The sequence below is a fragment of the Rhynchophorus ferrugineus genome, unplaced genomic scaffold (genome assembly GCF_030347505.1).
Source record: "Rhynchophorus ferrugineus isolate W39M unplaced genomic scaffold, kcgeb_rfMv2 rfM1, whole genome shotgun sequence".
NCBI classification, from domain to species: domain Eukaryota; kingdom Metazoa; phylum Arthropoda; class Insecta; order Coleoptera; family Curculionidae; genus Rhynchophorus; species Rhynchophorus ferrugineus.
Window position 1 is genome coordinate 95,828,210 of NW_027472580.1, and position 27,784 is coordinate 95,855,993.

The 27,784-nt window shown below is 33.0% G+C and overlaps 4 protein-coding genes and 1 long non-coding RNA gene across 6 annotated transcripts; 2 read left to right on the forward strand and 3 right to left on the reverse strand.

The window, feature by feature from the left end:
• Nucleotides 1-94: 94 nt before the first annotated feature.
• LOC143193272 (uncharacterized) lies at nt 95-2,145 on the reverse strand. Its single transcript, XR_013004978.1, has 2 exons — nt 1,504-2,145; nt 95-290 (listed from the first exon to the last, which is right to left on the reverse strand). It is a non-coding gene; the product is annotated as an uncharacterized LOC143193272 (long non-coding RNA).
• Nucleotides 2,146-5,942: 3,797 nt separating this feature from the next.
• On the forward strand, nt 5,943-9,646 carry Mms19 (MMS19 nucleotide excision repair protein). The gene is made up of 10 exons (XM_076399028.1): nt 5,943-6,101; nt 6,157-6,359; nt 6,417-6,597; nt 6,647-6,852; nt 6,903-7,046; nt 7,096-8,338; nt 8,639-8,882; nt 8,940-9,084; nt 9,138-9,308; nt 9,361-9,646. The coding sequence occupies exons 1-10, from the start codon at nt 6,002-6,004 to the stop codon at nt 9,547-9,549; spliced, it is 2,826 nt and encodes a 941-aa protein (XP_076255143.1). The 5' UTR covers nt 5,943-6,001; the 3' UTR covers nt 9,550-9,646.
• Nucleotides 9,647-12,522: 2,876 nt separating this feature from the next.
• GCS1 (mannosyl-oligosaccharide glucosidase) lies at nt 12,523-17,932 on the reverse strand. Its single transcript, XM_076399060.1, has 8 exons — nt 17,588-17,932; nt 17,372-17,529; nt 17,140-17,317; nt 16,745-17,080; nt 15,248-15,910; nt 13,452-13,585; nt 13,206-13,394; nt 12,523-13,150 (listed from the first exon to the last, which is right to left on the reverse strand). The coding sequence occupies exons 1-8, from the start codon at nt 17,804-17,806 to the stop codon at nt 12,565-12,567; spliced, it is 2,463 nt and encodes an 820-aa protein (XP_076255175.1). The 5' UTR covers nt 17,807-17,932; the 3' UTR covers nt 12,523-12,564.
• A 294-nt stretch (nt 17,933-18,226) lies between these two features.
• Nucleotides 18,227-20,590, forward strand: LOC143201558 (nicotinate phosphoribosyltransferase). Its single transcript, XM_076412684.1, has one exon. The coding sequence runs from the start codon at nt 18,569-18,571 to the stop codon at nt 20,225-20,227; it is 1,659 nt and encodes a 552-aa protein (XP_076268799.1). The 5' UTR covers nt 18,227-18,568; the 3' UTR covers nt 20,228-20,590.
• A 1,358-nt stretch (nt 20,591-21,948) lies between these two features.
• Nucleotides 21,949-27,669, reverse strand: Pdhb (Pyruvate dehydrogenase E1 beta subunit). Of its 2 annotated transcripts, none has more exons than XM_076399241.1 (9): nt 27,464-27,669; nt 27,281-27,406; nt 26,990-27,162; nt 24,353-24,506; nt 24,210-24,294; nt 23,973-24,153; nt 23,811-23,916; nt 22,364-22,536; nt 21,949-22,305 (listed from the first exon to the last, which is right to left on the reverse strand). In XM_076399241.1, the coding sequence occupies exons 2-9, from the start codon at nt 27,391-27,393 to the stop codon at nt 22,202-22,204; spliced, it is 1,089 nt and encodes a 362-aa protein (XP_076255356.1). In that variant the 5' UTR covers nt 27,394-27,406; nt 27,464-27,669; the 3' UTR covers nt 21,949-22,201. The 2 variants fall into 2 exon arrangements, with proteins under 2 accessions (XP_076255356.1, XP_076255365.1); XM_076399250.1 differs by having other exon boundaries at nt 27,281-27,421; nt 27,464-27,602.
• Between the last annotated feature and the right edge of the window lie 115 nt (nt 27,670-27,784).

Genomic DNA, 27,784 nt, shown 5'->3' on the forward strand with positions numbered 1-27,784 from the left:
GTCTTATTAGTTTTCCGTGGTGTCAGTAAATTTAACAGGGAAGCACTGTAAAATTATGGATGTTTGGATGGGTTTGAATTCCTCTATAGGAACGTTATTATCTAGATGGTCTTTATTGATTGATATGTTTATTATCCAATTATATATTGTTAAAAAAATTAAGGAACACAAATAATTGAGGACATGCCTGGTCCATCCAATAAATAGTATGTCCCGTTCGCATGACGTTCCTGAAAATATTCCAAAGTCAATGTAAAAATTCTGCCACAGTTAAATTTTCAGTTGGGTGCCTAAAAAAAGCAAATTTGTTGGTAGTATTTCGAAAACAACAGCTTCGGTTACAGACTTCATGGATTAAATAGAAAACTGAGTTTAAGAATAAAAGAATGCCTGGAGAATACGAAAAGGCAATAGGGAAAATCAGCCAAAAGCATTCACACTTCTTCCTTATATTGTTAACTCTTTACATATATTATGACCAGCGATAATTATTGGGAAAAATTCGAAGGACTAATGGAAGGAATTGTTAAACAACTTAACCTAACTATTAAATTTTATGGTTTTGACATTTCCCTACATAAAATAACGGTTTTCCGTTTAGTATTTCATTTAGAAACGCCAAACGTCCGAATTTGAGTACTTTCAGCAAAGCAAAACTAAACCAATCACCGATTCTCTCCAGATTTTGCATACAAAATAATCAAACACTAGTACCAAATTCCGACAAAAATAAACAACTAGTGAAATACTCATGCACAAATCATCGTAACCAAAAAAAGATTCATCAACCACATCATATAGTCTCCCAAAAGAAAGAAATAATAATGGCATAGGAATATTGGCTACTCTAACGGGCGCCTAACCGTTATTCAGTAAACTACAGCAGTTTACGCTGTATTTCGAGGCGTTGCCATTTTACATATACTGTTATATTACGAGTTAATTGATTACTTTTTCATTGTATAAGTAGGGTTAAGAAGTTAATTAAGTTAAAGAAGTTAAGAAGTCGATTGTTATTTGTTCTTTACCGTTCTATATTTGATTGACATCAATCAGGTTTTATAAGATTATATCAAAGGTTGGGATGCGTTTAAAACTCCCCAATGGTATTATGTATATATCTATAAACATATATACATATATTTATATGAAAAATAATTTTGGTTTATCATTGTAATGTTTATACATAGATAAATACATTATCTTTGTTATACTCTACATATCGTTTTATTTTCCTTTTTCCAAATAATAAGAAATAATTTTAAAAATAAATATTTTTATAAAAATTTACATAAATTTATCAAAATTTGGACATGAATTTAGGAGGGATATTTTAGGTTGATCCAAGGTTTGTATCCAAGAAGTATATTTTATATATATTATATTCTTAAAATGCATGTATAATGTAAGCACACATGGCAACGTCGCAAAATCATTTTAGTTAGGCGTCCCTATGAGTCGACTCTCACAGAAATATTCTCCAGGCACTGTCCCAAACCTTACCAAGACTTTCGAAAAGGGTTCCTCTGATTATTAAAAGCGAACATCTGATCTTGTCACACTAAACTGGTCGAAATCAAAATCCTAGAGCACTTCCAAAGCTCTCTCCTTATACTGACTCGATTGACGGTTACCTCATGACGAGAAATATGGTTACTGCTCCGTATATCGCCAGTTATCACCACTCAGGCCTTAGACTCCATTGATACTGTTCAGTAGCTCAGATTCTGTGGATTCCATATTGGGACCAACACACAAGCACTTGTCGCTTATCCCTAAACTTAAAATACTCATATTGTTTATTTATCCTTTAATGCTTCTAAAATGATCATCCTATATATCCCTTTCTTCAACAGAAATACTATTTTCATAGCATCCCACCCCAAATGTTAGTCGATTTACTAAATAACACACCATCTTGGTTTATGGGAAGAAGGATGTTGAATTGAATGGGCTATCAATCAATTGATTATAAGGTTACTAAAGAAGCCAAAGATTTAACAGTGCAGTGTTACAAAATTAAAAATACAATAATGTCAGTGCTAAAGTGGTGCTAAAATGTAAAGCTTAAGTCAATGCTAAAATAGTGAAGCGCTCTTAATTAAGATCAAGTATTTTTTATCTCATTTGTATTAAAATAATAATAATAGTAATAAAAACAAAATAGAAAGTAAGCTGCTCAAAACCCTACGGTAAAAAACAGATCTAAAGATGATGCATCAAGTAACTGACCGCCTATTATAACACTTCTAAGTAGATGAGTGGTTAAAATACATATGATAGCATAATTAGGGGATATTCTAGCCTTGAAATTTGCAGGATTCTTCAAAATTTAATCTATTTTCGGAGATATAGCTGTATAGATGACATGGCGTCTAAACCGGCTCGGCCGGAACGGATCGAATCTTACGTACTCTTTTTTTCTTTTATGTATTTTTAAAACGCTAACAAACATCTACAACAGTAAAAAAATTGATAAAACTCTAGACTGGAATAACCCCTTAACAAAAACTGCAATAAATAGATAAGGTCGGGGGAAAAATTATCTTCGTTGTTTCCTAATCGATGGCTTTCAAATAAAAGGATTCATGAAGGCCATAGAATATTCTAGATATAATCGAGTTTCCATTTGAGACGAAACCAAAAAAGGGTATTATTTTCCATCATGAGAATGCTAGAGATATAAGAGATATAGCTGAGAAGATCTGATGGTTCCACCGTATAGCCCTGATTTTGCCCCGCCCGATTATCATTTGGTCCGATGTCCGCAAATTATATTAATGGTGTAAAGCTTCAAAACATATTTACAAAAACTTGTGAAAATCTCTTGGAAATCTTAGAAGTTCTACAGCGACAATAACATGAAAAAAGAAACCGAAAAAATTTTTCCCCGACCGTTTATTATGACCTCAATAAAATTACCTCATAATGTTCGCTTATCATCTGTAAAAGATAATTAATTAATGTTATATTTCATGGTATTATTTTATATTATTATGCTAATACTATTTTGGTTCATAATGTATCAGGTAACACATAAATAATAATGTGTTGAACGCCTTCTATTTAACTTTTTTATTATGCATTTCTTTAAGATATTACTATGTATAAATATTAATGTTACCTACACATTATTCGCTTATGATCTGCTAATAAACTTAATAACCAATGTTGCAATTGTATTTTTAAAATGATTTATGTGAGTAAAAATTATTAACCAAAATAATAAAACCTAGATAATAATAAAGATATTTAGACAGAATACAGTTTGTTTTGTAGACTGCATAAGCTTCGATAAAAGATAATATTAAACATTGATAATACAATAAATAGATGCACTTAACATCACGGGATGGCAGCACTTTATCGGATCAAACATGTTTCGCAATATTGCATCATCTCCAAAATGGAATACGCCAGAACGGGAAAAAATGTCACATAGAAATAGATTCTAGAATTTGTAATAAAAAAAAAATCTCACCTATGGAAGCGGCGAATCACAACACGGATGCTTTGTAAATATATACATTCCCTTGTATCCCTTTCGGTAATTGTGATACTCATATTCCAGAACATTTCTTGTAACTCGTCACTATTCACATACAAGACTAGACGGCTCGCCCAAAGAAGCAACGAGCGATAAGTAATCAGCGATGATAATATTTTAGAGACAACACAAGCATTAGAACAATATAAATCGCTTTTATACCGAAATATCTCGCCGGTTGCTTATTGCTTTTATCTAATTACTTCAATTTGAGACCCGTCTTAAGAGTTTATAATGTTTCTTTCACTTGTAACACTTTCTAGGTAATAAAATGGTTGCACGGGAAGAACAACACATTAAAATCGATCGATTTGATAAAATAGGTGGGCCTCGGGTTTACCGGCACAGGTAACTCATCATTAGCCGAATTATCTTCTTTATCACGGCCACTGATTACTCAGAAGATGTACGTCGCAATAGATAGGTGGTACGATACTGCCCTCTTATTTCTAGAACTCTCGTCGGTACTATGTATCAATCTGTTAATCAGCAAAAATTTGACAGATAACTTGCAAAAAAAGAAGAAAAATAATTCGCTAAGACGATGATGCGCGAACTCCAATCTCCCACTCGTTATTGCGATAGAAAAGGCAAAAGATAATTGGGTATATTAAAATACCTAATAAACTAAAATTCAATATATATTCTGGCGTGAGATTTGAATATTTTCAAATGGAATTTTTAGTTTTAAGGAAAGAAGATAACATATACAAACAAAATGCGTTATTACAATGTATTTGAGACCTATGATATTTATTTCCTTTATATAAAATTAAGAAATAAATAAAATATTTTCATTTTTAAAATATAAAAGTATTATTAAATAGTTCTCCTAATTAGTAGGTGCCATGATTGGCAAACCAACGAACAATTTTAGTGGCTTTTGGTGGAAAATCTCAAGACTTCTTTTGAAAGGTGCCTAGTAGTCCTTCCATTAAAACAGCTAATGCGGGTCATGAACTTTTATAATGCAACGTTGTCGCACCAAAATTAAGTTTTCGTCTATTGTGACTCTGACAACAAAATACTAATGTAAATAAAATAATGAAACAAATATAACGTTATAAAATACTACAGTAAATACTTTGTTAATTCTATGAATCTACAGTTAATTAAACAGGCATAATAGTTGTATAGGTTGAGTTCCTTATTATATTGACATATGATAAAGGTGTCGACCAGTAGCAATACAAAATGAACTTTATGGACCCATTTGGTGACATTTTCTGACGCTTTAGACTTTATTATGCCTCTATTGAACTAATATAACGCTAATTAGTAAATGAGAAGAACTCTCCGAGTTTGAAAAGGAATTTTACGTTTTTATAAACTGAATCTAGAAATACGTTCAACCGTGTTGATGACGTACATTGGCTGTTTTAGAAAGGTTCTGTAATTACTCTTTTTTCAGCACTAGTTGTGACAAGTTTTAGAATATTCTTTTTTTACGATTAAATTTTATTATGATTAAATTTCGATTTTTATTGAAAGCAGAGCTCGAAGTAATTTCAATGAACGTCTAGTAGTATCGCTGCGACCTATAACCTGCCTAATAAAACAGCCAATGCACGTCATCAAAATGTATGACGTCAGCACGTCGCAATCTTGCCGCATCAACTTTGAATTGACTGCATTTTCAGAATATTTGCAAGAAAATTAAAGAATTTTGCAAACATTTCGCAACATGGCCCATCGGTTACATGTTCCGACTCTCTGATACCATCTAAACTCTCAATCTCATTTAACTAGGATAAAATGACTACCTTTCAACACACTCTCCACTATTAGCATTTTTACTTTTACTCAAAACTTTCTTAAATATCTTCTAATATGTAGTTTTTTTGAGAGTCTATTACCTATTTCTTCTAGAGGAACTTCAAGAATCCTTAACTATTACCCCTTTCATATTTCAAAATTTGAAAACATTTTGACAGAAGGGATTGTGGAAGTGCCGATGTCTTTGAATGTTATCACTGGAAATAGGTATTCTTTATATTACGCAGATATTAGTATTATGCATTTTATTGTTTGCAAATCTAGCCTTAGAAATTATAGTGGTAGACGAAAGCAAAGAAGATCTCTATGAGCAACGCACTTGCAACTCTGGAAAATCTTTTATATCACTATCCTTAACTTAGACAAAATTAACTCCATATATTCTCAGAAACTCATTTCAAAATATGAACATTTTGGAGGTCACCATTGATCATCATATACATTTTGCTGCTGCATGTATATCCTGCTGTTTATATATTTGATAGTTGATGCTTTTTTGATATATTATTCCTGTACAATTATTTTATAAAATATATTAAAAATAAATTTTATATTTAGATTGCCTTAAAAACAAAAAGAAAACGAACATATGAGGTTAGTGTCTCTCATAGAAAATGATAGATGATGTCTCTATTGAGATGTTTGAAAAAAGTCAGGTTAGAATAGGACATTGAAAATATGGAAAATAATTTACTTGGTTACCTAAACAATGAAACTTTGGAGAATTTGGAGAAAGAAGAAAAAAAATATCTCCAAATTTCAAAGGAGATTACCAGAGGTGGCTTTCGATATTTTTATAGACTCGGAAAAAATCAACTTAATTTTTATTTTAGATATCAAATGCAATACATTGTCTATAGTTAATTTAATAGAACATTTAAGATGTCTTTTACTAAATAATTTGTATACTAGACGTGAAATGGGTGTTTTAATATTGTGTGAAGTTTTAAAAGGATTGGAAACAAATATGATAAATACGGAGTATATTGATGTTTTGTCTTCATACTTTGCCGAGAAACTAAAAGATCATCATCAGGTATTTTTACCATTTATTAATACAAGTAGTATTTTCTATATGGTTATATTTTATTAGGTAGCAACTTCAGCGTTACAAGGGGTATTAACTCTAATTAGTTTTCCAAATTGTTCAAGTAAATCTGTAATACAACTAATAACTAGTATTTTTAACCATATTATGTGTCAACAGCAGCAACAGCCAGATAGATATAAAATATATCAAATATATGAAATGGTTTTAACACAACATGGACATGGTTTGTTTTTTTTTGAAAATGGTTGTTGGGTCTGATTAGTGTTGTTTAGTTGTAGACACAATGCAAAACGAATTTGTTTATGGGGTAATATCTTCAATTGATGGTGAAAGAGACCCCAAGAATTTAGTATATTTATTTAAATGGATTCAACTTTTCCTAAAAAAAGTTAAATTGGCCCATCTAACCGAAGAAATGTTTGATGTTCTAGCTTGTTATTTTCCAGTTGACTTTAAAGCTCCACCAAAGGATACTAATGTAAGTAAAAATGTGTTATTAATAGCAGAAATGAGCAAAATATTTTATAGAAAATCACCAGGGAAGATTTGGCCCAAGGTTTATGTGAATGTTTAACATGCATACCAGACTTTGGGCCCCATGCCATTCCATTAGCTCTAGAAAAACTTGATTCAGCATTAAAAATTGCAAAAGAAGATGCCCTCGAGATATTGGTAATATAATTATTGAAAGTTATGCAGAAAATTTGTAGTTGTTTTTTAGAGGAAAGGTTGTCAAAATTATATGGTTGAGACCTACAAACAGTTTTCTCTGGAAATTTTGAATCAGTTACAGAAAGATATATTTACGGTTGATGATGAGGGCTTGAGAGAAAATTGCAAGGAAACATTAAAAGCTATCATTAATAAACTGGAGTCGGACCATGATTTTAAACAATCTATTTCAGATTTAACCAGTTCGCTAAAATCAAATCTGGCACCTGGTTTAAAAGTCTTCCATAGAACCACTGAATTTCTCTTGGCTATAGCTGAAGCTACGGCCATTTCATCTCTTGTCGTGGTGCAAATAGCTGGCGGCTTTTTACGGGATTCTTACGAAAGCACCACAGATTCCGCGGATAAATCACAGCAACTCAGGGCTTACATCAACTTTATCAAGAGTGCTATGAACAATAATTCAAAGTCGATTCTCCATGATATTGAAGAGATTCAAAAAGCGCCGCTATTATGTCTGGATGCTCTCTTAGAAGGCGATGAAATACTCAAAACCGAAGGTCTCAAAGGATTTTCTGAAATCGGCGGTTATATATCGGAAGATGTCAGGGGAATTTTGTTTAAACATATTAAAGAAAATATTGTCGTAACTCAAAGTGACGCGACTAGAAAAAGTGCTTTGTTCCTTTGTTTTGCAAAAATGTCAGAACAATATCCTGTGGAAGTTGACAATAGTGTTTTATATAAGAATAAAATACAGTCCTGTGAAGAGCTAAATATATATATCGAATATCTATCACATAGTTTAGTAAATGTACAATATTTTGAAGATTATTTAATTAACACTTTTATTGGTTACGCTGTGTCCGACGTGGATTGTAGTAAAGTAATTTTCGATCACTTACGATATTTTTTAGAGCAAAACACCAGGTTTATAGGTGTATTAATAGAAAAACAGTTTATACCAACATTAACCAACTTCTTAAGCAACATTGATAACCCAGAAGTTAATTGGTTATTAAATATTAAACACGTCCTGACAGTGATCTTGCGAGATCAGAGCACCGAAGTTCAAAAACAAATTTACGAGAACGAGACCATTAAAGTTTATCGAAATGAATTGATGTTCAACGCTGTCTTGATCGGAATTATTGTAGGACTAAAAAAATCCGTTTTCATAGATTCAGACAAAATTGATTTTCTGTTAAATAACGTTTTGAACAGTTCCGATTATTTTATAAAAGACGCGTCTTTACAATGTTTGGCCAGCATTTTGAATAAAATCAATCAAGGTACTCTAATTAAGGTGCAGTTGTTTGAAAGTTACATTTTGGTTTGACAGCTAAGAAAGCGATCCAACCCACATTTACACCGGTGCAATATACTCTAACTCATCAATAATTCTGGAGTAAAAGAACATGAACGATGTATTTTAACAATAGTATATTTATTCAATACCATAACAAATATAAACATTTTTGTTTCTGTTTTTTTATTATGTCAGGTTTTATGGTCGCGGTGTAAATGCATCAAAACGTATTTTTCAAACAACTGAATTTTCGTGTAAAATGTTTCAAATAATGGAGTTTCAGACCTACTGGAAGGATATCTGAATAAGATTCAGCAGTGTTGCAACGTAATAACGGGAGACGATAAAATTTTGCTGATGTCTTGGGTGACGAAAAGTTTAGTTACCAGAAATCATTCGGCTGGATGGAACTGGACAAATGAGCTCGTCAACTTGTTGAATGATAATATAGATTGCTCATCGGGGTTTAGATTGATTGTACGAGATGAACAAAATCCATTATCCTTGCAAAATGACTCCATTATTATGTAATAAATGTGTAATTTTTTTCGTGACTTCAAATTAAATTGGTCGTTTTTTCTCAGGCCTTTGTATAAACAAAAGTTCTTTGTATATGCGACAAATAAACTTTGTGAAGTAAACAATATCGACAAAGCCCCGTATTTCAAGACTGTAGGATATTTAATAGAGAACGCTCCAAGGCAAGCAGTGTTAGGACAATTTAAGAAGGTATGTCAAACGCATTTGTTTCACTAAGATAATGAATTCTAACGTTATTCCAGGTAACTAGATTAGTATTTCTATGTCTTGAGAAATCCACGGAGGCGGAAGTCCTGGAAATAATCCTGTTACGTTTAACCGAATTTATGTCCAGTAAGGAATCGGTGATCGAAAATTGTTTAGAGGACGTACTGCTTCGAATTCTAGATTTAACTACGTTCGAATCATCAATGGTACTGATAAATAGGAGAGAAGGATATCGGTTAAATATACATGTGTTTTTAGAGGGTCCGAATAGCTGCGCTTAGAGGTTTGAAAGAGATCAGCAGGAATTATCCGATTTATAAACTGGTACCTTTGCAACAGAGGGTAATACGGAAATTGGGTGTTTGCATAGATGATAAGAAGAGGATAGTAAGACGAGAAGCCGTCGACTGTAGAACTTTGTGGTATTTGCTTGATGCCGATTTATAGACTTTCCATTTTTTAATGTAGTCAATATGTTATGTAATTGTTAAATAAAAACACAAAAACATCTGAATTATGATATATAAAGTAAGGAAAACAGTAATTTCAGTTTTTTTTTAATACATAGTTTCAAGTGCATTTCTCAAGTAATTGTTTGAAGAAGCCACACAGTTTGAAATATAATCCATAGGATGTTGTAGATGTCAAGGTAGAGGTTTTCATAGATTGAGTTAAAAGTTATCCTAGAAAGCCTTTTCCGAAATGAACGATGAAACTAACTAACTGACTGAGAACTGCTTGAAGTTTTTTAAGTTTTTGCCTTGTATCATACATTTCCTTCTATTGTTCCAACTTATCTGCCTCCATTTCCTTGATATTTAAACTTGTTCTAACTCTTGTGCACTGCCAAGAAAGGGTAATACCTTTTTTTAGAGTCATTCCAACTCTCCTTACTTCTATATCTTTTATTATTCTGTCCCAATTTTTGTCATTCTGTTATTATTTTAGCTTATTTTCTAGACGTGTTCTTTTAACTATTACGACTACGTACACATAAAAAAGAAACAAAGTTTGTCAAAAAATTTTATTGGAAAAAGTTTTGTACAGTATCTACATTTTATTTATGAACCCCGAGAATTACTATGTTTTGGAATCTGTGTTCAAAACGAAAACTGGAAGACTAACTTGAACTGTTAAACAGCTAAATGTTTTAAATTCAAAGTAAGGGTCTATCCCAAAAGTTTCCAGAAATTTTAGTTATTTTTTTAGACAATCTGTTGTAGTTACTTCTGATTCTCTCTGCTTTTAAAGCCGACAGATGTCCAGTGCGGTTGTGAAACTGGTATAGACTGGGCTATATAATTTCGCCACCGAAACCATCTCTAATCATAGCTAATTCTGAAAGCTTTCGAAACAGACCGTGTAGGCAATTCCAACCTTTGTAAGATGAACAATATTTTTATACCACGAAAAAATGCATCTGTCTTTTATACAGTCAGGTGATTAAGAACTCTGTACACTTCTCTACTGTTTCCATAAATAAGAGTAATATCTTTCAGGAATGTGAAAGTCTTGTTCCTAAATAGGATAGTGTAAGAGGTGAAATGGGACAGTATTATCATCACCAATTAGCATCGATAAGAGTTTGCGTAATATCTCTGAATTCTCTCTGTGAGTTTCCATTATGATCTGTTGTTCTGTCCTGCTCGATGCTCGAATACAATTTCCTACAACACACTTAATACTCGTTTCTACTTCAACAACTTTCTAGTCCATCGATTATCATGTATTCAATACCTGATTTCATTAAATATAAACGTTAAAAATGCGGGTAACTTTTTCACGTACTAACAAAAATTGTGCCATATTTCGACAAATACAAGAAAAAAAGTGTCCAATTTTCTTTGTATAGCTGCCAGGAAAGAGAAAGATCAGTTATATGAAGTTAAACATCAGGTAGTATAAGTGAGCTCTTTTTCTGTTGGATGAAAATGCAGTTACTTTAAATTTATCGAGTCGACCAAAATATAGGGTTGTGGAGCCAACAACGAATCAACAACTAGAAGATATTGAGAGTTTACAATTTAGAATTTCCTCAATTAAATCCCCTATGATTCAATTGAATTAGTTGAAGAGTCCTGGTATGGTCTGTCCCCCATAGCCATCTCAAATATATGTTATAAATAGAATAGTATTTTCATGCAATTGAAATATATTAAATAGTTCAATGAATCAATGTGTTCTTGGAAATAAAGCTAAAAGGGCCCTGTTGCTGGTCTATTTAGAAGCTATCGTGGATGTTCTCCATAGTTGGAAGGAGAACATATTAGAGAAATATCCACGAGAATAATTTTTTTATCAATGTAGCATATGTGCATCCTGTTGGTATTGAGAATAACCAACTGTAAATTCAGACAGAACTGTTACAATTACTACAGGTACTTGGTATTATAAATACAGAAGAATATAACAGCATTCACGACTAAAATAGTTCTACCTATTTGCTACTGAAACCACAATAAAAACGAAGCCATTCCAATCAAAGCATAGTCCAAGTCTTGGCCATTTTTGGATACGGGATGCAACGATAAACATTTCAAGAATAAAAGATTAATAATCTGTGAAGCCGCAGCAGTTGCGCTACAGGGTTTGGTGTAGAATGTTTCTCCTCTGAGTGCCAATTAAAGTTTGATAAAAATTATAAAATAACTAACGCAAGTGGACGACAGATTTCAAACTACAAGGAAGTAATCGTTGAAATGCATACAATGCTAGTAAAATACTACCAAATTAAATATATACAGTCATCCGATCTGTTTAAAGGACAGATATGAATCTTACTCACACAATAATTTTACGTATTACTTACACAATAAAAATCACAAGAAACATTTAAAAATTACACTGCCCAACAATGAAAATGTTTCAGACTTAAAAATAGCTTGTGTTGATCTTAATTAAAAAATTATCACAAAAATACCATTAGCTCTAGTGTTAGAGATACTAGTGACATTATATATTTTCTATGTTTAACATTTTCAATTTCTGGGAAATTTGTTAAATTAAAAAATATAAATAATCTAACTATAGAGATATAAAAGGCAATATTATTGCTTAATGGTAGATAATATATTTTTTGTTGTAAATGGTGTAGAATACCTTACAAAAAAGAAGTAAAAGATGGTGATTTCATGAGATACCAATTTTATTATTATTTTTTAGATGCAATTAGATGCAACATAAAAGAACAATAACCTTTTAAATGTTGTTAGCATACCTATTTAATAATTATCATTATTTTAGGCGACAAATTTTCATCTATTGTATATCAGAACAACTAGAGCTAATAAAATATTGTCTTTGTTATTTTCATTTCTCTTAAGGCAACATTAGTAAGAACAACTAAAGCAAACAGTCTATTTTTTCTGTTGGGCAATGTTACCTACTGGACCTAACTAAAGATAATAAAAAGCGTATAAATAGAAAGAAATTATTGAAATTTATCTTAATAAAGAAACTAAGTTAAAAACGCTCGCTCATTAACAAGACAGTTAAAGCTGACCATCCGGTGAATGGTCTACAACCACTGCCCTCGCCACTCTTGTCACTGTACTGCTCCCATATATACCCCGTTCTGTAGTACTGCCTAATGACGTTGTTGATGACGTTGGATCGCAGCTCCCCGTACACTCTCCGCGCCTGCCTCTGATTGGGTCCCTTGATTTTCGAGTAGTGGGCCAACGCCTGCACGGCCAGGAAGTTAATATTGATCCACACCTGTCCCCGCCAGTAGGGGGGATCGTGCTCGGTGTTTCTCGTCATGTACAGCGGGGAAGTCTTGGCCAGCGACCTGAGGCCGTAATCGCTCCACAACAGGTCTGGATCGCGGATGTCAGTTAATATCTTGGAGAGTTTCGGCGAATCGGCGTCCAGGATTTGCAGTAGAAACGGGAAAATGTTGACGTAACCGAAGGTCGTGTCCACTAAGCGGTACTCCGGCTGCTTCAGTACTTTTCTCGTCATTTCCAGGTTCTGATGTTGTTGCCGCGGTAGCGGTTTGGGACGTACCAACTTAACCGCGTCGGTATGAAGTCCATAATCTGCATAACTATAAGAAGAAGCGAAATTATCCATAACTGTTCGTTACCATTCAAACTTCGTACCTCTGCGAAAAGTTAGACCAATGCAGTCTGTCCATCATATCGTTATTTAATAAATAATCAGCGGTCTGTTGATACTTTAGATATGAGGATCTTCCCAATAGCAGTCCTAGACGCGCCATAGCTTTGGACGCTACCGCCATCCAACAGTATATATCGATGTGCATTTCCAAGTCGGTAGGATGAGAAGCCCTGTGAGACAAATATCAGTTTTATTCATTGACCTATCACGTAAAATCTGCAAATGACCTTGGGAAATCATCTAATCCAGAAGTGAGAGTTTTGGGATTCAATTCTCTCTGTGCTAAGGGATTGCGCCCTCTCCATCTATACGAGCCCGGGACTGGTCCAGTTTGTGTTGTGTTGAACCAATAGTACCAGGCCTGAAAATATCTGTTCTTATAACAAATTCCTCTAACAATTGGAGAACGCACGATAAAAGCAGTGTGATTTATTAACATTAATGTCCACTGAGAACCATCATATTTGAAACTTAGAATCAGAGATACAGGTCTGATAAATACAGCTCATCCCTAAAGATGGAACACCAAGCGTCGTATCAAGGTTTATTTCTTTCATCATCTTCGGACCATTGGCTGCCGAAGGAACGACAAATATTGTGGATATTTTAAGTGTCGGTATTTATTAAATTACATGGATATAAGTATGAAAATGAGGAACAAAATTTAAATAAAATGAACTTAATGGATTCATAGTAAAAATGATTTGTATTATAACAGGTCATTTGAAAAGTCCCCGGCCTACCATAGTAAAACACATTTTTTGGCAAAATTAGTTTTTTTTATTCAACATAATTCCCTTCAAGGGTGATACATTGATTATAGCGACCCTCCAACTTTTCGATACCATTTTTGTAGTACGATTTCTCCTTTGTTTCAAAATAGGCCTCTTCATTCGACGAAAATTTCTTCCCAGCGAGCATTCTTTTGAGATCTGAGAACAGGAAATAGTCGCTGGAGGCCAAATCTGAACAATACGGTGGATGAGGAAGTAATTCGAAGCCCAATTCATGGATTTTTGACATGGTGCATTGTCTTGGTGAAGCAGCACTTTCCTTTTCTTCAAATGCGGCCGTTTTTTCAGCGATTTCGTCCTTCAAACGGTCCAATAACGCTATGTAATAGTGGCTGCTGATGGTCCTTCCTTTTTCAAGGTAGTCAATGAAAATTATTCCATGCGCATCCTAAAATACAGACGCCATAACCTTGCCAGTTAACTGTTGCATTTTCCCCCGCTTTGGATCGGGTTCATCGTGTGCAGACCACTCAGAGGACTGTCAATTGGACTTCGGAGTGAAATTATGGAGCCATGTTTCATCCATTGTCACATGTGTCAAAAGTGAGCTCGCGCGGCACTCACTTTGCACAGAGCTTTCGCATACCCAAATATTCATGAATGATATAATGTACACGTTCAGTTGATATCTTTAGAGTGTCTGCTATTTCATTCAATTTCAATTAAGGTCATTCAAAATTATTTTGTGGATTTTTTAAATGTTTTCGTCGGGAACAACCTCTTTTGGGCGTCCACTGCGTCTAGAGTCTTCGGTGCTCATATCACCACGTCTAAACTTAGCATATCAATCCTTGATGGTTGCTTCACTCAAAATGCTATAATTCACAAACTAATGATCCGACAGCTGTCAAATTTATACACGCATCTTTTGAGCGTTAGGGCTAATTAAAAAACATATGGATTTAATTCTAGTAGCGCCATCTATGTGTCAGGCCGGGGACTTTTCAACTTACTTGTTACACCAAAAGATGAAAGTGGAGATAATAAATCACCGTTAAAAATAAAAATGAATTTCAAATATATGAAAACTAAAAAAAAATTTAGTGTCTATTTCATTGTTTATGAAATGCTCTCTTAAAATTGCGAAACCCAATTAATTCACCAACCAATTATGCTTGATTTCACAATCAAAACCAAAAAAATCAAAATATGTACACCTGGATCCAATTATACTGCTTTTACCTTACGTTTTCCTGACGCCACTATCACACTGTTTATCATGACAATACCTGTAGCCTTGGATACAATCTTTCTAACAACGCAAATCTCTCATAGGACAAGTCCTCTTCGTATCTATCTAATATATAGTCCAGTGTAAGGAAGAAGGTTGGTGGGTTAGCATTTGTGTTACGCTGAACTATAAATTCCGAGGGCACCTTCGCCAAAGACTCCACTCCTAAGATTTGTTCTCTAGGGATCCACCCTTCCACGTTCATCAAATCGAACCAGTGTCCCATGATGTCCAACTCCGTGTCCAAATCCCACTGGCAAATCAGCAGTCCGTGGAACCCCTCGTCCCAAAGGAATCCTCTGGGGAAAAAGCTTCTGGAAGGCACCGCAGTGAACAGCGGCGCCATCCAATAATTTACGGGGTCACTGGTGTAATAGCTTTGCACCTTCGAGCACCCGTAAAAGTATCCTATGCCTCCGACCAGATTACTCAGCGCAGCTTGGGCGAAATAAATTTCCCGTTTTTCATAGCCTTTCGATTTTAATCCGAAGGTAGCCTCGAATCTCTGATTAAATCTGTTTTGGTGCCACTCCATTGTTTTTGTATATACATCTCCTATTAATTTTTCGTTTATATTCAAATTACTTTTAGATTCGTACGCTACATCAACGATAAATGGAAGCTTGGCTGTGAGCTGTACTGCTACGAAGTTCGTCTTTTTCTACAACACAAATACATTAGAAGACTTTTTTTGTTAACTTTATTAATGCTACTAAATGCCGAGACAATGAAAACGCTGTAATTTTACTACGGATATACCTATATATGTCTATTTAAAATGTCTAAATTATATATGAGAGGGCAATAAGATAAAACGCTAATAATTTCAATAAAACTCCAGGGTTTAGTTTTTTTGAATGTAGAAATCGACAGGCCAGTCATATCTTGGGTAAACATTTAGCACATCTTTATCGACCATCCCACGTATATATTTGTTATAGTTGCTAAAAGCGGCAAGAATATCGATCATATTATAATGTCGATAATACGTATTTATTTCAAATATTTACTACTTGGACGATCAAAAAAAAATCCTGGGTATGAAAATATGTTTGGATTTTTACTCTTTTTAGATATTCTAATTTTTATACCAAAATATGAAAATAAAAAATATTGATATGAAGATATATTTCAACAACATTAAAAGCAAAGTTAACTCTTACTTACACGCCTAATTATTTATAAAAAACATTTAAAAATCAACAGTTATTAAAAATGTTCAGTATTGAAGCATATATACAATATATCTCTAGTACCCTCTCAAATATTTAAAATGAGTATTACAAAAAAACTTTAGTGATGAAGCTGTAATTTTTATTAATATATTTTATTTATTATTAATATTTAGATTTTATTAATATAAGCTAATTCAAAGTATTAACTTGTATTAATAAAAATTTAACCCAAATTTAAAATTCTCAGCAAATTTCTGGCCATATTTGGAATATTTCTGAATGACTCGGCATTTAGTAATATTTCGGAAGTTTTAAAATACCTTTTCTGTTCCAACAGGAATATATTCACCACCTAGAATTAATTTCTTAGGCGATGTTGGATTGTCTTGAGCAATTTTTAATGAAGATATCACAGTTTCTTTTAAGTGGCTAAGCCCAGGAGCTACAGTACTTAAGAAGGATTCATGATCAACTGAACTTTTGTAGGGATACAATTTCATATTAAATTGCCCTAATAATAATGTTTCTCCCCTTATACCGGTAATATCAGTACCTAAATTGGTGGGAGCTATATTGCTTTGGGTTTCTTCATCCAATGCAGCATACCAAATAAGGGACACTTGTTCATTTACATTAACTTTTCCCTTGTGTGAGGGCTGAATTAAAATTATCACCAGTCTTAACTACTAGTTTACTATATTTTAATAATACTCACATGAACATCCACAGATATTCGAGCTGTCCATTCTCCCCCATTATCACCACCTGCCCTTTTTACAAATGATGTGTTTAAAATAAAAGGACCATCAAGAATTTCTTGCAGGCCAAAGTTATTACCATCATGTTGTAACCATCCATATTTACTTAAATTATCCCCTTGTTCACACCAATGTCTAATAATTTAATATTCATCCTTATCAACCTTAGGATAAAATAAATGTACTTACCTTATGCCATCACCACCTACTTCTAATCTATGAGGAAAATACCACATTAAACCAGTAACTAAAGAAAATGGATCCCTAGTTTTTAAACCAAAGTATGTTCCGGGCCTGTAAGACCCCCAAAATAGCTCTGGAACACTCAATCCTCTTTTCGAAACTACCTAACAAATATTTGTTTTTAACATTGGTAAATGAAATTTTTATCATATCATTTATCACCTTTTTACTATCAAAGGGTGTATTTACTCTAGTTTCCAAATATCCTATATATCCAAACACTACTGCGATACCTATAACTATAATTAAAAGTAGTTGTCTCCAATAGAAATAATTCTCCTGCAGGCTCCTAGCAATCGACGAACTACTACCGCTACTACTACTATATCGGCCTTTTCCTTCTTTATTTGCTGCTGACAAATGTTTTCGTTGTCGAGCCATTTTAGAATTGTTTTACTTAAAGTTCGAAATTAAAACTAAGTGATCTTATTCATAAATAATAGAGGTAACGATTTGTAACATGTTAAACAGACTTAAAATCCAAATAGGCAACTTAATTAGTGTTGTTGGATTAAAAAATATCGATGCGATCAAATATCATTCGGTTATAGTAAAAGAGATGTTCTGGTTTGAATTAAAATGTCAAAATTATTGTAATATGTTCAAAATACAAGATTTCTAGAATTGATGAATTAAAAAAGTATTCTGTACAAACTAAATTAACATCGCTAAAAATATGGCTAAATTGAGCGAATATTACGTTTAGTATTCCGACAATATTTCTTAGATTATTTAATATATCGATCAAAACATTACTACTTATTTACCCATCACTACTGTCACTAGAAATTATTTAATGTCAATTTCACCCTTCAGAATATCTACAATCTTATTGCAATCTCAAATGCTAATAGTTTAAATGTATTTTGTGACAATGGCCTCAAACTAGAAAGAAGATTTTGTGCTTTATCTCTTTCCAACTTGCATAAAGTATCGATCAAACCTATTTTTCTTAGTAAATCCCTAAGACATTGATAAGCGCTTCGGGTAAATTTAATAATGTCAACACAATATATGTGTTTTCTATTTTAAAATGCCGAGTTCCTGTTTGCGCGGTCATTTCATTTTTAAACTGTTAGGTCTACGGTATTTTTAGCCTGATTCGTGCTCCGCTTATCGCCGTTATCAGATCAGATTAAAAATATGTCGACTGATTTAAATCACAAGAGTGAACAGATTCACGCGAAAAAAATGGGTCAAAACGGAATTGTGCAACCCCTTCTAACCGATTTATATCAGATTACAATGGCTTATGCTTACTGGAAAGCTGGAAAAACAGAGGCAAATGCAGTCTTTGATTTATTTTTCCGCAAGAATCCATTCCATGGAGAATTTACGATTTTCGCTGGCTTGGAAGAGTGTTTGAAGTTCCTGGAGAAATTTTGTTACTCACACAGTGATATTGAATATATTAAACATATTTTACCAGCAAGCATTGAACCGGAATTCTATGAGTATCTGGGATCTTTGACTGCAAAAGACATCAAAGTGTATGCTATAGAAGAAGGGACAGTTGTTTTTCCCAGAGTTCCTTTATTGAGAGTAGAAGGACCACTCATTGTTGCACAATTACTGGAAACTACTTTGCTGACTCTGGTTAACTATGCTAGTCTTATGGCTACTAATGCTGCGAGGTATAGGATGGCTGCAGGTAAATTAAAGTTATTTGAATTTGGTCTTCGAAGAGCTCAAGGGCCTGATGGGGGGCTCTCTGCCTCCAAATATTCATATATTGGAGGCTTTGATGGTACCAGTAACGTTCTGGCTGGCAAGTTATTTAATATTCCTGTTAAAGGAACCCATGCTCATTCATATGTAACATCATTCAGTGATTTTTCTGAGCTCACAGCAAGAGAACTGCAGCCTAAAAATGGAGGATTTCCAAAAAATTTACTAGAGCTGGCAGTACATTTCAGGAAACGTCTTGTCTCAATTTTTAGCGTGCTTCTATCTGAAGTTAATGATGGTGAATTAGCGGCGTTTGTATCGTTTGCGCTAGCTTTTCCTGAAAATTTCATGGCCCTGGTGGATACATATGATGTTAAGAAAAGTGGGCTCATCAATTTCTGTGCTACAGCATTAGCACTGCATGAATTGGGATATAAAGCTGTTGGTATTCGACTTGACAGTGGAGATTTGGCATACCTTTCTGTTGTAGGAAGGACATATTTTAAGAAAGTCCAGGAAGAATATGGCATTCCTTATTTTAGCAGCCTGATGATTATGGCATCAAATGATATAAATGAAGAAACAATTTTAAGTTTGAATGAGCAAGGGCATTGTATTGATTCCTTTGGTATCGGGACTCATTTAGTTACTTGTCAAAAACAACCAGCTCTTGGATGTGTTTATAAGATGGTGGAACTAGATGGACAGTTGAAAATTAAATTAAGTCAGGATGTGGAAAAGGTGACGATACCTGGAAAGAAAGATGCCTATAGATTGTTTGGTGAAGCGGGTTTTGCTCTGATCGACATATTGCAGAAAAGTGAAGAAGACGCTCCTTCGATTAACCAAAAGGTGCTTTGCAGGCATCCTTTCCAGGAATCGAAACGAGCCTTCGTGAAACCATCCAAGGTAACTAAGTTGCATGTCCTATGTTTCGACAAAGGAAACATCTGTCAGCCCCTGAAAAACCTGCAAGAGATTCGGAAGAACGTAGAAGACTCATTGAAGATACTAAGGCCTGATATCAAAAGAAATCTCAATCCTACTCCATATAAGGTATCGGTGAGTGACAATCTTTATAACTTCCTCCATACCTTGTGGCTTCAAAACGCTCCCATTGGAGAACTCTCATAGGATTAGGCGGCCTCGATCACGCACATATTTTAACGCTTTTTTGTTTGTTTTATAATTTAATGTTGTTATCAAAATGTTATGTAACAAAAGTGTTATTTTTATTACATATATTTTATATTTACAGATATTAAAAGTACATATTTGATTAGCGTTATGCTAATATTTTTTTGGTGTAATGTTTTAGACTGTAAGCGAATATTTTAACTAACAAGCATTTATATTATATTTTACATATTTTTGTAATCATTCTTGTAAGGCATCTCCAATAATTGCAATACATAAGATAGTACAAATTTATAATGTTAACAAATATATAACGCTCTTAATATATATTACTCGAATAAAAGTAGTTTTCAGCACAAATATGACCTTTCTTTCATCACCAAAAAAAAAAAGTTAAAAATTATATCTTTTAAACCTCCACTTTTTACTATAAGGTGGCTTTTACTATAAGATTTTAGGTAACTAGGAATTTTAGGCCTACTATAGCGCTTTCAAACACTTCATATGCGTCTTTACTAGTTTATTCTATGAACACTCCGGAGAAATATACATATATAGCTTAAACAAATTTACTGCTCTAGTTTTAGTCTTCCCAAAATATTACAATCGGAAAAGGTTTAATCACGAATCAACGAAGGAAAGAGATTCACAGATGATGTGAAATGAATTTCATTTATGATGACTTCCAGTAATAAAATGAATGAAAAATTTAAACGGCAACAAATAAAAATATATATCAAGTTTGGAAGAAAATAATGGCAATAATATACTAATTTTAAATGCCAATTAAAGCATCATTAACCAAAAGCTATTACTTGATTTGCGCTGATCATTAACAAAGTATGCTTGAAATGTCTCAGAATGATCAAATCTGATAATAAAGTCTCGCATTCATGCAAATACTGATGATAACAGAACAAATATGTATTTCCCTATTATGAACAGTTTTTTTGAAATAATTATATAAAACAAATAAACGTTTTATCATATATTTACGATGAAATGGCGGAGGATCTCATGGAGTAAACAATCTGGGTTGTTTACATACATTTCCTTTTTATTATTATCACACATTATCTACAGGGCCTTAGATAGTCGGCGTTTCTGATTTTTTTTTTAAGTTTGCAACGACGTAGTAAGTTCTTCGACCATCTTCAAGAATCGCCAATCGATTATGGTAGAGATCATACGGATATGACGTATTATACAAATTAGGTGACTTTTTAAATTATTTTTTTGCTTACAATTTCCAGTATTTAGGAACATAGTTTCTCTGTAGTTTAGGATTTTCATATAAAAGAGAAACTAAAAGTTAAGAATAAAACAGTTGGCGAAAGTGGTTAAACCTACAGAAGAAAGCAGTGCATAGAAGTGATAACTAATATTACAGTTTTTGAAATGAATGTAAAAAATAAACAAATGATTTACTGGATATTTACCATCAATTGGCGGAGGAGCAAATTAACTAGAGCAAGCTCTCTGGATAGCTTTTCATCGAATTTAGGTTTAGTATTTATTTATAACCGTTCATTTTGTGGAGGGTCTCGGGTAGTAAGAATCACTAACTTTTAATCAATTTCATAGCGACTTGATTAATTCTTAGGTCGTTTTCGAGAAAAGATCATCGGAAGACGTGTTAACGTTGTCGGAGGGTTAATAGTAACCTGTAGACTAGGTGAACCTGAAAAAAAATTAGATACATCGAAGCAAAAAGCCAATTATAACAGAACAAATATATATTTCCCTATTTTGTACAGTTTTTAAAATAAATATATAAAACAGATAAACCTTTTTACAAAATCGATCAACAAAAAGAAAGTGTCGGGACACCGTGATTTACATGTAGATTAAAAAAACAACAGTATTAAAAAAATAATAAAATATATCGTATTGTCTGGACAAATTATGGGACCCTTATTGTATCGTGCTGTATTCGTGAGTTGTTAAAGGAACTGTGTCGGGATGGGTGTCTCATTTGACCTTGAGGAGTCGTTTCACGGCGTCGACGACGTCTTCGGGGCGAGGAATAGCGGCGGCTTCCAAACTCTTGGTATATGGCATGGGGATATCGGCACCTGGAACAATTCGAATAGTACAACTAGCCATCTTAGGGAGATACGAACGGGTTATTACCAGTTAATCTGACGGCAGGTTGGTCCAGGTGATAGAAGATCTCGCTTTCCATCAGTCGGGCTAAAATTTCAGCGCCGATACCGCAAGTTGGCCATCCTTGTTCAACGGAAAGCAAGTGGTTGGTCTTGGCTACAGACTTGGTGATGGACTCCATATCCAGAGGTCTCAAAGATCTATTTGGGTTATAATAAATATGTTAGGGGAAGGAGCAGCTTAAGTAATTAGAGAAACATATATTTTCACAAATTTAATTCAAGTGCTTATTTTTATTTTAATGTGAAATCCCAAGTCTGTATACAGCGCCATCTTTGAATTAGCGAATTAAATGTGAAACTTGAACAAATTTGCCTAAAATAAATATATAAAAAATCCAATTACCGAACTATTTATCGCTACATAAAGTGAAAATATAACCATTTTTCTAGTCATTGACAATCATTTACTTAATTGGCCGGTAATATGTAAATGATTTAATTAGTTTATGTGATAATTGTCCAATAATAATATGAGCAGTAGCAAAGCTAATTGATAAGTAGGATTAGAAAGTCGTTGAAATGTATCTACATTATACAAGTCAAATGAGAAATATATTTAACAAAGTTAGAAAATAACGGGAAAAAATGCTGTAACTATACCGGCTGTCTATATTATTATGGATAGTTGAAGAAACCAATTAGAACAAAGAAAATTAATAAGATTTTAATGATCTTTTTATTACGAATAAAATACTAAATTACCGAATAAATTATTATTCAATTATCAATTATTCTGAAATTATTTTGAAATATGGAAAAAAGGCTACAGACACATAAGACAAATTAGATATTCCGATGGATGATTTATTTTTGGTCAATAAGAACTTTCAGAGAAAGATACTGTTGAATAATGACATTGTTTTTTAAAACTATATATAATAACTTATTAAATGCTAAAAAATATTTCTTATTGAAATTCTATTCATTTTTAATTTTCATAAGATAATGATTTTGAAGTGACGAGAAAAAGAAAACAGAAACTTCAAATGAAATCGTAGGGCTTTGTAACAACACTCAGTACATATTCAAGATACTAAATTATTAAATTTGAAAAAATGTTTTATTTTAAGACGTTTTTTTTTTCAAAAAATTGATAACCCCAACTAAACAAAACTACTTGCCAAGAAATGACGATGGGCAAAATCTAATTTCTTCATATTTTAATAATATTTAGTTAAGTTTGAATAGAATTAGGATTGATAACTAGATAATTGATACTAGATCCTATCATGGGTAGATCTCAGATTATCTATGGATTTTATTTCCTTTTCTAATGGTCCAAGTGAAGCTTGGACTTGTGGTAATATACATGGACTCCCATGTATTATTTTTGTATAATATTTTTACCAGATTGGTGAAATTATACATAGAAATATTTCCAAGAACGCTAGACTAGATAGAAAAAAAATTACCTTAAATTGATAACTTCTGCTTCAATACCTTCACCAGCCAATAGTTTAGCGCCTTCGAGAGCCGTCTCGACTGCTTTAGAGTGGGCAGTGATTGTGATGTGTTTACCTTTAATACGATTCTCATTAAACAACATTCTACCCTAGTACCACGCTAGATCTTACCAGGCTTTTCGATTTTGGCTTTTCCGATGGGGATGAGGAAGTCTTTCTCGAGGGCTTCGTCCGACATGGGGAAAGCAGTACCGTATAAGATTTCGTTCTCGAGACACACCACTGGATCGGGATCTCTGATGGCGGTCTTCAGGAGACCCTTGTGGTCTTCTGAGGAGTATGGCGACAGTACCTGTTGTAAAAATACTGTTTTGATGCTATGTTGAGGGGGTTTATTAAAAGGCTTACTTTCAATCCTGGACAGTGGGCGTACCAGGCACCGAAACATTGAGAATGTTGTGCAGCGACACCGGAAGCAGCGCCGTTGGGACCACTATGAAAAAATATGATTCGTGAGAAGTTGATGAATTTGGATTCCGCGGTGTACATACCGGAATACAATGGGTACATTAACTCTACCAGCGGACATGTAAAATGTTTTACCGGCTGAGTTGATGATTTGATCGATGGATTGCATAGCGAAATTGAAGGTCATGAACTCGCAAATGGGTCGTAAACCGGCCATGGCTGCACCAGCAGCAAGACCTGAAGATGACAATACGAAGTTAACAGACGTAGCAAACGTTATCTTAAATAGCTGATTTGACACTAGTATAATTCATATTCACATCCATCAAAAGATATCCTGTTTTATCAAATAATTAATTATAATTTCTCTTATTTGTTATAACATTATATTTATAATGTCAATTATAATCTCTCTCACCAATTGTAACCACAAACAAGTGACCAAAATAAGAATTTAAGTCATTATAATAAACGAACGTTTATTCGAAACGAACTATTTTCATCAACAGTGAAAAAACATGTGAAATTTGTATACAAAAGTATATGAACTCATCATTTGATACCCTGGAGCCGTTCCAAAATATACAACACGATTTTATCTACTTCAAGCGTATTATTAGGTGTAACTTAACTTTTAAAGCGCTTAAAATTTTTGTCATTTATAATAATAAATGAGATGTATAAATTACTATATAAACAGAACTATAAAATGTAAACAAATAGTTATAGTTGTATAAATAATAAACAAATTAATTATTTCCAAAGACGCTTTGACGAATATCTCTGAGATTTCTCAAAATGAATTGAATGAAAAAAAGTTCTATTTCTCAAACTTCTCTGTAACCTAACCTAACTTCAATGCAAAACATCAAATGTCCAAAATTGACACGCTAAAGGTACTGAGTTAAAAACCATATATTTTAGTTCCAGACAAAACCATTTTGTGAGGCCCAGTTTAATTGGTTATTTTTAAATTGTATTAAATTAAATCTCTGTAAATTATGATAAAAATTATCTGTCAAACGTCATGTTGAAATATTGGACATGTGTCAACAACATAACCTTAAAATATTAATGACGAGCCACCTACATTTTTTATCACAAAATTGTGGAGCCTTTTTAATTTGTACGAGATTTTAAGTTAGGTAAAAAAAAAATAAATTTGACATTGAAGTTAAAGATCGTAAGGAAATACGCTGAAATTCCTGCTAAATACAAAAGGAACCCGCATTTAGATTAACTGTTACCACAATACTGTCCAATACATGGGAACAATCTTTTTTGCAATTGGTGTCCGATTTTTGTTAAATCTCTAATCCCCATATATTTGATACACGTTAATTAGTCTATGATAGTAAAACATCATTTTCATATTCATATAGATCACTCAATTAAAACGTGGTAAGTCGACGATAACAAATAAAATTAATTTTAGAAATTATTTTTTTAAAGATGTTTTTCTTTAGACCAGTTATCTTCCTTATTCTAATTTTGTCCAAAAATGTAAGCACATTTCCAAAAAAAGAGAAAAACAAGTCAATTAATAGGAAATGATAAAGCCGGCTTATTATTCTTAATTTTGTTGATATTTTGAAAAATATTTTTCGACTAGATAGCGGGCCTAAAAATAATTAGGGTAGATAAAAAGCCAGAGACATGAACTACAAACCATTTAAATATATAATATATGTAAAAAATATAAACACGACCTGATAGCTTTAAATGTAAATATAGATAATAAACGTATGTGTAACGTTATTAAAAATAATAACAAGTTTGTTAACTCGGTATTGTGATAGTGATTGTTTTTATCTAGTAAAAAAATAATTGTAATAACATTATTATTTGTGTTATTTAATTTGTTATTGGACGCCTAGTCTAAACTATTACTTAACAAAAATCTGAAAACAGATTTTTCAATTAAATTAAACGGTAAACGGAATAATGACATAATTGTCAATTTGACATTGACAGAATAAAACAGTGATCAACAATTATACATCTAGAGCGCCATCATAAAACTCCGCTTTATAGTTGCCATGATATCGCTTTGTTATTCTTATTATAAAGGCCAATGATCTTCCAGGGACGGTTTATTTAAAATCGAATTTTATAAAACATATATTAAAGAAATTATATTAATATATGAGTTTAAAAATTACTGTATTCACAAATACTTAACAATAAAACAACAGTTACACATTAAAATAGATTGTTATGAATTAAGTCTCATTAGATATAACTTAGAGGAGATTTATTCTTCAAAATAGGTTATATTATCTGTTTAAGACTGGAAAAATATGTAAGATGTATGATCAATATTGTCAGAAGGTGGCGTTTAATATTCGCCGTATCTTCTTAAGCACGTATTTTTTTGATAAAAGTATAAGCAAATATTGAAAACAATTGTTGAATGGTGAACATCATTTTTGTTTTCAGTTTTTCTACTTTGTATTTTTTTCTACAAAAATTGAAGGTATTTATACCGCGTCAGGATATAAATAAAATATTAAAAATTAAGTAATACATCCCTGACATTCTGTTTACACTGTGTTATTATATAATCAATGTGAAAATAACATTTGATATTTTATTATTCCTATTCCATAATTAAGCACCGTTTTTTATGTCATTTTGAAATTAATGCCCTAATTCCAGATGTCCAGCGTTTCGACATTTTTGAAATTTATTTTTATACTAAATATATATGGTTTTCTCACCTGTGAATCCCATTTCGGAGATGGGAGTATCAATGACCCTTTTGTCACCATATTTCTTCCATAGTCCTCTGGTAACCTTGTAAGCACCATCATACTGAGCGACTTCTTCACCCAAAATGAAAACTCGCTCATCCCTTTCCATTTCTTCGTCAATAGCTTGATTCAAGGCATCTCTAAAAAAATATCGGAAATTAAACCCACTTACGTCTGGCAAAGGGTTTTTTTCGACGCATATTGAAACTTAGGTTATACCATGAATGAAAGTGAATGTAAAACAAAAGGCAGCTTTACCTTACGGTCATTTGCTTGGCCGCCACAGCCCTGGAGGTGGAGAAGGCCCTCCTGGCGAGCATTTTTCCGAAGCCACTGGCGCTCAACATAGTCAAAGTGTTTCTCGATGCCATGTCTTATGGATCTCTGTAAGAATGAAGTCTTGAAAGAAAAAGTAGTGCTATTTAGCTTTATTATCACTACTTTTTTTCAAGGTGACTGCGGACGACTTGAACTACTGTTTATCGACGGAACGGCTTAAGAACTATGTGAATGAGAATACGTAACCGGGCATGTGACGTTATCACAATTTTCATGCGTCAACGGAGTGCTTTTCAAAAAAAACCTGCTGCCAAATTTAGGTTATAAGAAAATTCGTGTAGCCTTATTTACTACCACCCGGTGACTATAAATATTAGTTTTTTTCTAAATATTGACAATAGGAAAAATATTATTTAACATAATTCCAAATCTTTAAGATAAAGATAACTATACTCATTTGACGTGGAGCCATCTATCCCGGAG